Raw genomic sequence first — 14,257 nt, forward strand, 5'->3', positions numbered from 1 at the left:
GTGGATTTATTTAGAGAGAAACACACTCCACAGACAAAGTGTGGGCCATCTCAGAAGGTGAGAAAGACCTCCTGTCTTGTTTAATTGATTGTCTGAATACGATCTCCCACACTGAAAAACCCTGTCCTTCACGTTGGTTGACAAAGTGGTGTATGCCTCTTACTGTTAAACTGTACCACGGTAGCACCCTGAACTGCCACACTGAGGATGTTATCCTCAGTCTTGAGTTTCCTGGGACCCTTCACCAGCCAAGACAAGCACCAAGGTCTCCTCAGCTGCTGCTTCACAGAAGTGGTACCAGCGAGCTCACAAACAGCACCAGGAGCAGCCGACGGGCGAGGCGGCAGAGGTCTGTTGAGTTGTTTGGAACTATGTACAAAACTCATTTTATATGAGTGAAATATGAAATAAACACAACTATCAAATTCTTTCTATTTAATTTCTCATTGGTTCAACAGGCTTGCCCCCCAGATTTCTGCCTTTAAAGATGTCCTGGACTCTGGCTATTACTATGCATAGGATCCTATATCTAATGACAGCAGTACCCACTGCAGCGTTTGGAAGGCAGCTTAGGCTATTAAGTTTTCTTACATGTATTTCCACATCCTAAAGCCGCCTCAGCTCTAATTCACAATTTAAAGTTTGGTGGTGGTTGTTTTTTTAAGATACAAGCTTTATGCTTATAAACTTGAGGTGCATTTTTGAGCCAACAAGACTCCTATAATCTCCTAGCCTGGCTCATCCCACATTTCTAACAAGCTTCAAAGTCTTGCCAGAAACAAAATCAAAGTGAGATATTGTGGCCTTTGAAATAAGCCAGGTAGTGAGTGCACATCTTAAAACTAGAGAGGTTCTAGACCTGGGATTTTCGGTGGCTGACTCTGCATTCTTAGACAAGACACTTTTGCCTTGTATATTAATAAAGTGAGGATAATACTACAATGGCACATTGTACCTCACAAACTGGTTCTAGGAACAAATAAAAGGTATGAAATGTATGAGCTAGAGGGAGTTAGTCTCTGATATGTCCATTCTATTTTTATCATTCCCGCCCTACATGATTTTGAAAGTACCAAGATAAATTCACCACCGAAATAAAAGAGTACACGAAGTATATTTCAATAGCTTAGAAATCAATTATTTAATATCAAGTTACAAAAGGAAACTTTAAGTAAGCGTTTTCTCTTCTTCCTAAAAAGTATCTTTGGAACAGACACACTTCATCTGATAGTGTTCTTCCTTGAATCATTAGAATAATGCCTATTAATGCTGACAAAGTAGTAGAAAAAAAGTCCTGTAAATTTTTTTAAATTTGTGTCAAGATTCGCTTCACAACCGTACTCAGAGAACTACAAACATTTAAGAGGATAACATGTCAGAAAGGGGAAGCAATGTGAGATCTGAAGTCTAGCTCCATCATTTACTCGCTGGATAAAGCTTGAGTGAGTTATTTAATTTCTCTGAACTTATTTTCTCATCTATTTAAGAAAAAAAAAAAAGAGTGCAAGTTAACACATAAGAGAGATTCTGTAATCCTTAGGCTCCCTTTAAAGACCACATAACATCAAAAAGTCAGAATTATTTGGCTTTTCAAAATGTGGACCGAAGATAAAAGAATTTTTCCTGAGTAGTATAAAACTACACTTTGTTTTGTAATCTCAGTGTTGCTGATTCTATCTGCTACTCATTGCCTGAAGTTAGATAGATCTCTTTCCTACTGGAAGTGGAGGGTTTTCTACTTACAACAACATTTGCTAAAGCTATGAAAGGCAAATGTACATTTACTTCCCAAGTAAATTATTCCAAATGCTTTATAAAGAAATCACCCTTCAACGTCAACATTTTTAAAGCAATGACTAATCCTGATATTTTTGTAAATTCTTAATTTATTTACAAAATAGCTTATCAAAGTTAAGACCCTTAGGAATCCACAAGAATTCATTGCTTACCAGGTACTGCATAGCAATAGAGCGTCGAAGAGGCCCAGGAGGTCCTATTAGAAAGACATCTTGCCCCAAAAGATCCTTCTGCATTATCCATCTTAGATGTTGAATTACTGATTGAGCCAGAGAGTCTGAAACTTTAAGGTGGAAAAAAGGTAAAATGAAATGCAAATCAGAATACTACATATAAGTCTTCAAGCAACCAATGCAGACAGTACATTAAGTTTAAAAATATATATATATTATATATACATACACATATATACACACATGCACACACATGCATATATACATATACACATATATACATTCATACACACATCTGGTGAATTTTCACAGTTTTACAATAAAACCATTATTATTTAATGTTATAACAGAACAAAGTTTATTACATCACAAAGAGTCACATAATCCCATACTTAAAAGCTTATTAAGAAACGGGGGAAAAAAAAAAAAAAAGAAACGGGAATTCTCTGGTGGTCCAGTGGTTAAAACTTGGGCTTTCACTGCTGTGGACCCAGGTTTGATCCCTGAACGGGGAACTAAGATCCCACAAGCCACATGGTGTGGCCAAAAAAAAAAAAAAGCTTATAAGAATGCTTGAACAATGTGTCACCAAAGGAATGAAAGTGATTTTCAAGGGTGATATGAGCAGCTAGTACCATTACTTTGTCACAATTTTAAAGCCCACCTCTTTTGTTCTAAAAAGGGGATATGACCAAATCATCCCAGACAATTAATGATTATCACAGTTTTGAAAAATTTTTTAAAGCTATAACTTAAGTTGGCACTGGGTTGTGAGATCTCTCAAACTTCACAGTTAGGAAGTCTGATGTAGACTTAAATGACTTCTTTAGAATTTAAGTCTATTCTACACCAACTCTTTTGGGAATAGAAGACTACTCCGTATAATGCCCTTCTAAGTCTACTATTTTTTTTTTTTTTTTTTGCCACGCGGCATGCGGGATCTTAGTTCCCCGACCAGGGATCGAACCCGTGGCCCCTGCATTGGGAGTGTGGATCCTTAACCACTGGACCACCAGGGAAGTCCCTAACTCTACTATTAAATCACCCATCAATCCACTCATCTTCTCCCTAAACATTTTTTTAAATGTTTGTATTAATACAATTAATTTGTGTTTGCTCACTTATAAGTCACCCAGTGACCTAGCAAGTGCTTTCCTAGGTATACAAGAAAAACTCTCACCCTTATACATCGAAACATATAGAATACTCACAGCAGTGTGGCTCAAAATAAAACTGGAGACAGGAGATGGATAAAAAGCACACAGTGGAATATTATATAACAAAAAAAAAACAGAATGAACTACCATTACTTCCAACAATATGTTTAACTCTTAAATGAGAAAAAAATTTGTCACAAAATAAATCATACATTAATGATTAATATCACTATTTTGATAAAGCTCAATAAACTAGCAAACTGAATTCTTTACAAATACATATGTGATAAAACAGTGCTTGAAAAAGCAAAAAAGCAAAAGAATGATAAATTCAGGATACTTGGACATGGAATCAGAGAGATTCTCATGGATAACTTCAATGGTATTCGCAACATTGTACTTCTTAAATTGGGTACAGTGTTTCTTTTACTATTATGTTGCATTTTATATATAAACACATACAATACTGATATTATGTATATGTATATATATGTATGTGTGTAAATGTATATAAAAAACATCAAGTCTTTTGTATGTGTTGAATAACCCACACTTGTTAAACTTTGTTTAATCATCCAGGAAGGTTATGAAAGAATTCAAAGATCAAACTAAGAACTCTTGCTTAGGACTAAAGCTGTGCTTCCCCCCGCCCCCTCCACCAACAGCATAATCTTGCTAGGGTGGTTCCCCCTACCCTCCCTGAAAAAAAGTTAACATTGAATCATTGGAAAAAATAAAGATAAATTTCTGATTTTCTTAATCATGGTGGGAAGATCAAGGACAAGGTTTTGGGCAGACTGATTGGTGTATCACATCACTGGGGTCACATTAAACCATTTTATAATTTCCCCAAAGCAATGCTTCTATGTCTGAAAATCAGGAGACTCATCACCCAAGTGGAGGTGCTTGGCTTCTCTCCTGTCCTCTATGAAGCCTCTACACCATGCATGGGGGCAAAAACTGGTTCTTGGAGGGGGACTTGAGAATAATTCTTAGCTATTACAATGGTCTGTTGCCCACTAAAGGGATGCTGTGCACCAACAGATATACAATATATCTGTGCATTGAAATTCCATGGAATTGGGGAGAGACAATTGGGGGAAAATGTTCTTAGGAATGCAATAATGAAAAACAGAATAAAAAACATTGCCCCAAGACCTCTGAGAATACCTCTGAGAATCTCTTAAGGAGCTCCACAATGCTAGGAAGCAATTCACCTGTACCTCATTCTTAACTATCAGATGTCCACTTGACTATTTTTCTTTCCTACTCCAGGCTTAAATCTTTGTCATATATGGTCTACTCTTTCTTATTTCAAGGTAAGTCCATCTGCTTGCTGTTTAAGGATGAAACAAAATAAGAGTTAAGAAGCTCTAATTTCTCTATCAGTAAAATTACACAAAGCTCCCTATGCTGCAGATCCACCACCTCTTCTTACTTTGATATCAAATATATAATTAAAAACGTAAACACTTTGGGTTTTTTTACATTTTCACAAATCTCAGTTTACTTTGGCCACAGGTCTTCTCTACACTATTCTTAAAGTTTTATGTTGCTTCTTTGTATTCACCTTTGGCAATGTGCCTGACCTTTCATTACCTGGACTTGACTATTTAAAATACGAAATTTCCAAAGTTCTATCAGGTAAAGCCAAGTTGGTCTCTTCAGCTTCCTCCCACCTTTTATTATTTATAACTATTTGTAACTATTCATAATGACAGAGTCTCAGTATAATTCCATTCCATTTTGAATGCCTTGACCCTGGAACTCATATTTCTTTTCAAGATTTTTTTTTTAAATCGAAGGCAGGATTTCCTAATCAAATGTGAGGTCTTCCCCTCCCAAGTTGTCAGTGTTAGCAAAGTGCTGACATTTAGGAATAATTTATCTTTTTCTTAGCAAACTGAAGAAGAATCAAAATTATAATAAAAGAGCAGTTTGTACACCATTGTACTTTCTTAAGTGGGAGAGAAAGGCATGGAGATGGAGTTATTTAAAGCCGGATCCTGGGAATCGTGTAGAACTTTGTCTTCCACTCAGCATGATCCTCACGTGCTGAGAACCACTGGCCCTAAGGCACATCTGACAATTCTCAGCAGTCCCTTCCTTTGCTCTTACCACTCAACAATGGTTCTCAACCAGTGGCAGTACTGCCACTACTCCATGCCTGCCAGAGGCATCTGGAAATGCCTGCCTCTACATTTCAATTCTACGTAAGTTTCTTAATATGGATAAGCAGCTTCTGAACCCTGTGGCTTGCCTTGTAGTCTATGCTATACCCTCACCAAGACCTCTTCTTTTCCCTTCTTTTGTCTTGCCTTAATAACTCATAATGATAGTCATAATTTATTGCCTTCCTGTCATGTGCTGGGTAAAAATACGAATGATTTTTCATACTCTCATTGAGATCTCACAACAACCCTAGAAGGTAGCAGACTACTGCATATAAGGATACAGACTCAACCCAAACTGTTTAAATCCCAACTGTTTTAGTATAGCTGTTTACTATGTAATCTTAATCAGTTATTTAAATTCTCTGTGCTCAGTTTCTCCATCTGTATAATGGATACGATAAATGAACTTACTCAGAAGGTGGTTATGAGGATTAAATAGGCACTTAGAACAGTGTCCAACAGTAGTAGAAGCATGTTAAATATTCATTATCCCCATTTTGTGAATAAAAAAATCAAAGTTCTTATGGTGGCATCATTTGTCCACAGTTGATAAGTTCATAAACCAAGACTGAGACCTAAACTGAGTCCAATGCTTGCACTCCAGCCACCACGTCCTACTGCTCCTCTAAAATCTTTTTAACAGGCTCTATCTTCAGGTCCAAGACTTTCCCTACAAGTATGAACCGCACAGGGCTCCATCAAATTTAGTGGACTTGCTTTTATGGACACTAATTCTATTTCTTGGGCTTTGGTGATACCAGTGATACCTACTTTTATCAAAATTTCAAATTCATTTTGTTGTTTACATTATGTTATCAGAGAACTCACTTCTCAAAAAAAATCCCGTTTTCACTTATTCATATTTTAGTATGGTGTATTTTGTCAAAGAAAACGTTTAATTTGTCAGGAAGTTGCATTAAACTACTGAGAGAAAGCATTAGGTACTACTGTGTGGTGTCTGTGGTATATTTTACATTAATGCTTGAAACTAGCTCTATTTTTAGGATGACCTCAAGAAAACATGAGTCATACTTAAAAGTGTTCCAGAAATAGAAACAAGATGTAAGACTGTACATTACAAACATCTGCAAAACAAACTGGCAAACTGCCGTGCATAACCTAATATAAACACAGCCCAGTGCACAAGAGAAATTCCCGACCTCAATGTTTCCAGGCACAAGATGCTATCCTTCTTTTCTTTTTTTTTTAATTGGAGTATAATTGCTTTCAATGTTGTGTTAGTTTCTGCTGTACAATGAAGTGAATCCACTATATGTATACCTATATCCCCTCCCTCTTGGACCTCCCTCCCATCCCCCCCATCCCACCCATCTAGGTTGTCACAGAGCACAGAGCTGAGCTTCCTGTGCTTTATAATAGCATGTTCCCACTAGCTATCTATGTTATGCATGGTAGTGTATATATGTCAATCCTAATCTCCCAGTTTGTCCCACCCTCCCCTTCCTCTGCTGTGTCCACATGTCCATTCTCTATGTCTACATCTCTATTCCTGCCCTGCAAATAGGTTCATCTGTACCATTTTTCTAGATTCCACATATGTGCATTAATATACGATATTTGTTTTTCTCTTTCTGGCTTACTTCATTCTATATGACAGACTCTAGGTCCAACCACATCTCTACAAAACACCCAATTTCATTCCTTTTTATGGCTGAGTAATATTCCATTGTATATATGTACCACATCATCTTTACCCATTCATCTGTTGTTGGACACTCAGGTTGTTTCCATGTCCTGGCTATTGTAAATAGTGCTGCAATGAACATTGGGGTACACGTGCCCTTTTGAACTATGGTTTTCCTCAGGGTATATGCCCAATTGTGGGATTGCAGGGTCATATGGTAGTTCTATTTTTAGTTTTTTAAGGAACCTCCATACAGTTCTCCACAGTGGCTGTGTCAATTTACATTCCCACCAACAGTGCAAGAGGGTCCCCTTTTCTCCACACCCTCTCCAGTATTAATTGTTTATAGATTTTTTGATGATGGCCATTCTGACCGGTGTGAGGTGATACCTCATTGTGGTTTTGATGCTACCTTTCAAGAGTCCATGTAATGATAAACTGATGTCAGAGTAATACCAGAGAGCTTGATCCTGTATTCTAGGATTTCCTTCTCTTTGTAAAAATAAAACATCTGGTTCAAGTTAGGCTAAATTCCTTATTCAATTCCTAGCCAATACTTGTTTCAAAAAAATAGGTACTATTTTTTGGCCAGGCATATTCAAGGGCTTTACAATAATTATATTAAAGGAACATAAATTATAGTGTTCTCCCTCCACAGACTCAAATTTGTCATATATGTAAAGATTAAAATTGCAGAAAATTATGCAGAGCTCAAATTCAGTTTTAATAAATCCTTCAAAATGAGTGACAGGGGGTGCGGAGTCAAGATGGTGTACTGTGAGGAGGTGGAATTTGCGTCTCCTCACAACTAGGGCACCTACCAGGCACTGGTGGGGGACCACGGACACCTAAGGGGACAGGAGGAAGCCCCCAGCAACCGGGTAGGACATGGGGTGTGGGAGGAGTGAAGGGGGAGAAGTGGAGGCTGGACAGGACTGGCGTCCCTGAGGGGCAGCTGGGGGAAGGGAAGGGATCTGACGCCCAAAGGGGGAAATTGGGGAACCACTGGGAGGGCAGAGGATCAAAAGGGAGCGTGGCAAGGTTTCCTCTGCCCACATAGACCCCCAGGAACCTGCTGAGATCCCAGGCCTGATCCTCTGCCCAGCTAGGCCCCCTCCAGCCACGTGGGTTCTGAGGGAGTGGGAGGGAGGGAAGGGGGAGGAAAAGTAAAGTCTGGACCTCTGGGACCAGCACCCCTGAAGGGTGGCTGGGGAAGGAGAGAAGTTCCTACACCCAGCTGGACTCACCCACGGTTAGGGGTCCAGCGGCAATGGGGGAGACCCTGGGGAAGAAAGTGGGGGAAAGAGCCTCCCTCCTACAGTGCAGAGCACAAGCCCCGCCCCTACACACACCCCCCAGGGCCCCACCTCTACACTTGGAGACCCCCTCTGAGACCCCCTCCAAGGCGCTGGGCCTAAGCCCCACCCACACACACTCACCCAGGGCCTTACCTCCAAACTCCAGAACTCCACACTCCAGAGGTGCTCCATTCAACTTGCTGCCTCTCCCCTTCCCCGCAGGTCCTAAGCTGAGGACCCACCCCACGTGAGAACATCACCCCGCCATGTCCCCGCCCAGTCCCTGCCCTATGCTCAAAAGGCACCCCCCCCACCAGCCTAGATCCCACCCCACCTTAAACCCCGTCCCTCCCTAAGTTCCACCCCTGCCTAAACTCTGCCCCCATAGCAAGACTTTTTTCTTTTTTCTTTTTTCCTCTTTTAGATTCGGTTTCTGTTTTACCTTGTTGATTCATTGTTGTTGATTCTTTTATATTTTTATTTTTCCTAATAAATCTTTTATTTTTCTAATTTTTTTTTATTCTTTATACTTTGTTATTGTTCTCTCCTTTTGGCTTACTACCCCCATCCATTTTTTTTTTCTCATTTTTCTGTTGTGGTTTTATTTTACCTTTTTGCAGTTGTTTCAATTATATTTTATTTTTCCTAATATATTTTTTATCTTTCCAATTTTATTTAGTTTTTTATTCTTTGATATTATACTGCTCCATTTTTTCTTTCTTTGTTTCTCTTTTTTTTTTTTTTTTTTTTTTAAACCACGCCAAAAAGCTTGCAGGATCTTGGTTCCCTGCCGGAGGTCGGGTCCAAGCTACTGTGGTGGGAGCTCTGAGTCCAAACTGCTGGACTAACAGAGAACCTCAGACCCCAAAGTATATTAATTGGAGTGAGGGCTCCCAGAGGTCCCCATCTCAGCACCAAGACCTGGCTCTATCCAACTGCCTGCAAACTGCACTGCTGGACGTCTCAGGCCAAACAAACAGTAGGACAGGGATACAGCACCACCCATCAAAAAAGAAAAAAAAAAAAATGTTAAAAACCTACAAGACCAAATAAATGAAGACAAAATAGGCAATCTACCTGAAAAAGAATTCAGAGTAATGATAGTAAAAATGATCCAAAATCTATGAAACAGAATGGAGAAAATACAAGAAACATTTAAAAAGGATCTAGAAAACTAAAACTCAAACAGTGATGAACAACACAATTACTGAAATTAAAAATACTCTACAAGGAATCAATAGCAGAATAACTGAGTCAAAAGAATGGATAAGTGAGCTGGAAGATACAATGGTGAAAATAACCTCCAGGGAGCAGAATAAAGAAAAAACAATGAGAAGAACTGAGGACAGTCTCAGAGACCTCTGGGACAACATTAAACGCAAAAACATGTGAATTATAGGGGTCCCAGAAGAAGAAGAGAAAAAGAAAGGATCTGAGAAAATATTTGAAGAGATTATACTCCTAAACTTCCCTAACATGGGAAAGGAAATAGTCAATCAAGTCCAAAAGCACAGAGAGTACCATACAGGATAAAACCAAAGAGAAACATGCCAAGACACATATTAATCAAACTATCAAAAATTAAATACAAAAAAGAAACATAAAAAGCAGCAAGGGATAAGCACCAAATAACATACACGGGAATCCCCATAAGGTTAACAGCTGATTTTTCAGCAGAAGCACTGCAAGCCAGAAGGGAGTGGCAGGACATATTTAAAGTGATGAAAGGGAAAAACCTACAACCAAGATTACTCTACCCAGAAAGAATCTCATTCAGATTCGATGGAGAAATTAAAACCTTTACAGACGAGCAAAAGCTAAGAGAATTCAGCACCACCAAACCAGCTTTACAACAAATGCTAAAGGAACTTCTCTAGGCAGGAAACACAAGAGAAGGAAAAGACCTACAATAACAAACCCAAAACAATTAAGAAAATGGTAATAGGAATATACATATTGATAACTACCTTAAACGTAAAGGATTAAATGCTCCAACCAACAGACACAGACTGGCTGAATGGATACAAAAACAAGACCTGTATATATGCTGTCTACAAGAGACCCACTTCAGACCTACGGACACATACAGACTGAAAGTGAGGGGATGGAAAAAGATATTCCATGCAAATGGAAGTCAAAAGAAAGGTGGAGTAGCAATTCTCATATCAGACAAAATAGATTTTAAAATAAGGACTATTACAGGAGACAAAAAGGACACTACATAATGATCAAGGGATCAGTCCAAGAAAAAGATATAACAATTGTAAATATTTATGCACCCAAAATAGGAGCACCTCAATACATAAGGCAAATGCCAACAGCCATAAAAGGGGAAATCAACAGTAACACAATAGTACGGGACTTTAACACCCCACTTTCACCAATGGACAGATCATCCAAAATAAAAATAAATAAGGAAACACAAGCTTTAAATGACACATTAAACAAGATGAACTTAATTGATACTTATAGGACATTCCATCCAAAAACAACAGAATACACTTTCTTCTCAAGTGCTCATGGAACATTCTCCAGGATAGACCATACTGTGGGTCATAAATCAAGCCTGGTAAATTTAAGAAAACTGAAATTGTATCAAGTATCTTTTCCGACCACAATGCTATGAGACTAGATATCAATTACAGGAATAAAACTGTAAAAAGTACAAACACATGGAGGCTAAACAATACACTACTAAATAACCAAGAGATCACTGAAGATATCAAAGAGGAAATCAAAAAATACCTAGAAACAAATGACAATGAAAACACGACGACCCAAAACCTATGGCAGGCAGCAAAAGCAGTTCTAAGAGGGAAGTTTACAGCAATAGCATCCTACCTCAAGAAACAAGAAAAATCTGAAATAAACAACCTAACCTTACACCTAAAGCAATTAGAGAAAGAACAAAAAAAACCCAAAGTTAGCAGAAGGAAAGAAACCATAAAGATCAGATCAGTAATAAATGAAAAAGAAATAAAGGAAACGATAGCAAAGATAAATAAAACTAAAAGCTGGTTCATTGAGAAGAAAAACAAAATTGATAAACCATTAGCCAGACTCATCAAGAAAAAAAGGGAGAAGACTCAAATAGAAATGACAGAATTAGAAATGAAAATGGAGAAGTAAAAACTGACAGAGCAGAAATACAAAGGATCATGAGAGATTATTACAAGCAACTATATGCCAATAAAATGGACAATATGGAAGAAATGGACAAATTCTTAGAAAAGCACAACCTTCCAAGACTGAATCAGGAAGAAATAGACAATATTAACAGACCAATCACAAGCACTGAAATTGAGACTATGATCAAAAATCTTCCAACAAACAAAAGCCCAGGACCAGATGGCTTCACAGGCGAATCTATCAAACATTTAGAGAAGAGCTATCACCTATCCTACTCAAACTCTTCCAAAATATAGCAGAGGGAGGAACACTCCCAAACTCATTCTACGAGGCCACCATCACCCTGATTCCAAAACCAGACAAAGATGTCACAAAAAAAGAAAACTACAAGCCAATATCACTGATGAACATAGAAGCAAAAATCCTCAACAAAATACTAGCAAACAGAATCCAACAGCACATTAAAAGGATCATACACCATGATCAAGTAGGGTTTATTCCAGGAATGCAAGGATTCTTCAATATATGCAAATCAATCAATGTGATACACCATATTAACAAATTGAAGGAGAAAAACCATATGATCATCTCAATAGATGCAGAAAAAGCTTTTGACAAAATTCAACACCCATTTATGATAAAAATGCTCCAGAAGGTAGGCAGAGGGAACCTAACTCAACATAAAAAAGGCCATATATGACAAACTCACAGCCATCATCATTGTCAATGGTGAAAAACTGAAAACATTTCCTCTAAGATCAGGAACAAGACAAGGTTGTCCACTCTCACCACTATTATTCAACATAGTTTTGGAAGTTTTAGCCACAGGCATCAGAGAAGAAAAAGAAATAAAAGGAATTCAAATCGGAAAAGAAGAAGTAAAACTGTCACTGGTTGCAGATGACGTGATACTATACATAGAGAATCATAAAGATACTACCAGAAAACTACTAGAGGTAATCAATGAATTTGCTAAAGTAGCAGGATACAAAATTAATGCACAGAAATCTCTTGCATTCCTATGCACTAATGATGAAAAATCTGAAAGAGAATTTAAGGAAACATTCCCATTTACCATTGCAACAAAAAGAATAAAATACCTAGGAATAAAACTACCTAAGGTGACAAAAGACCTGTATGCAGAAAACTATAAGACACTGATGAAAGAATTTAAAGCTGATACAAACAGATGGAGAGATATACCATGTTCTTGGATTGGAAGAATCAACATTGTGAAAAAGACGATACTACCCAAAGCAATCTACAGATTCAGTGCAATCCCTATCAAACTACCAATGGCATTTTTCACAGAACTAGAAAAAAAATTACACAATTTGTATGGAAACACAAAAGACCCCGAAGAGCCAAAGCAATCTTGAGAAAGAAAAACGGAGCTGGAGGAATCACGCTCCCTCACTTCAGACTATACTACAAAGCTACAGTAATCAAGACAGTATGGTACTGGCACAAAAACAGAAATATAGATCAATGGAACAGGATAGAAAGCCCAGAGATAAACCCACACACATATGGTCACCTTATTTTTGATAAAGGAGGCACGAATATACAATGGAGAAAAGACAGCCTCTTCAATAAGTGCTGCTGGGAAAACTGGACAGCTACATGTAAAAGAATGAAATTAGAACACTCCCTAACACCATACACAAAAATAAACTCGAAATGGATTAAAGACCTAAATGTAAGGCCAGACACTATCAAACTCTTAAGAGGAAAACATAGGCAGAACACTCTAAGACATAAATCACAGCAAGATCCTTTTTGACCCACCTCCTAGAGAAATGGAAATAAAAACAAAAATAAACAAATGGGACCTAATGAAACTTAAAAGCTTTTGCACAGCAAAGGAAACCATAACCAAGACGAAAAGACAACCCTCAGAATGGGAGAAAATATTTGCAAATGAAGCAACGGACAAAGGATTAATCTCCAAAGTATACAAGCAGCTCATGCAGCTCAGTATCAAAAAAACAAACAACAGAATCCAAAAATGTGCAGAAGACTAGACATTTCTCCAAAGAAGATATACAGATATCAAACAAACACATGAAAGAATGCTCAACATCACTAATGATTAGAAAAATGCAAATCAAAACTACAATGAAGTATCATCTCTCACTGGTCAGAATGGCCATCATCAAAAAATCTACAAACAATAAATGCTGGAGAGGGTGTAAAGAAAGCGGAACCCTCTTGCATTGCTGATGGAAATGTAAATTGATATAGCCACTATGGAGAACAGTATGGAGGTTCCTTCAAAAACTAAAAATAGAACTACCATATGACCCAGCAATCCCACTACTGGGCATATACCCTGAGAAAACCATAACTCAAAACGAGTCATGTGCCACAATGTTCATTGCAGCCCTATTTACAATAGCCAGGACATGGAAGCAACCTAAGTGTCCATCAACAGATGAATGGAAAAAGAAGATGTGGCACATATATACAATGGACTATTACTCAGCCATAAAAAGAAATGAAATTGAGTTATTTGTAGTGACGTGGATGGACCTAGAATCTGTCATACAAAGTGAAGTAAGTCAGAAAGAGAAAAACAAATACCATGTGCTAACACATATATATGGAATCTAAAAAAAAAAAAAAAATGGTTCTGAAGATCCTAGGGTCAGGACAGGAATAAAGACACAGACGTAGAGAATGGACTTGAGGACACAGGGAGGGGGAAGGGTAAGCTGGGATGAAGTGAGAGAGTAACATTGACATATATACACTACCAAATGTAAAACAGATAGCTAGTGGGAAGCAGCTGCATAGCACAGGGAGATGAGCTCCGTGCTTTGTGACCACCTAGAGGGGTGGAATAAGGAGGGTGGGAGGGAGACCCAAGAGGGGGGGATACGGG

At 38.1% G+C, this 14,257-nt stretch overlaps 1 protein-coding gene across 7 annotated transcripts in view; it reads right to left on the reverse strand.

Moving 5' to 3' along the window:
* VWA8 (von Willebrand factor A domain containing 8) overlaps nt 1-14,257 on the reverse strand; it is a 364,541-nt gene that overhangs the window by 321,291 nt on the left and 28,993 nt on the right. For all 7 annotated transcript variants that reach the window (XM_061170620.1, XM_061170619.1, XM_061170622.1 and 4 more), the window contains exon 3: nt 1,950-2,080. In XM_061170620.1, the coding sequence (XP_061026603.1) occupies nt 1,950-2,080 (131 nt within the window). The remainder of the gene's footprint in view (nt 1-1,949; nt 2,081-14,257) is intronic.

Source organism: Eubalaena glacialis, chromosome 16 (genome assembly GCF_028564815.1).
Source record: "Eubalaena glacialis isolate mEubGla1 chromosome 16, mEubGla1.1.hap2.+ XY, whole genome shotgun sequence".
Lineage (NCBI taxonomy): Eukaryota > Metazoa > Chordata > Mammalia > Artiodactyla > Balaenidae > Eubalaena > Eubalaena glacialis.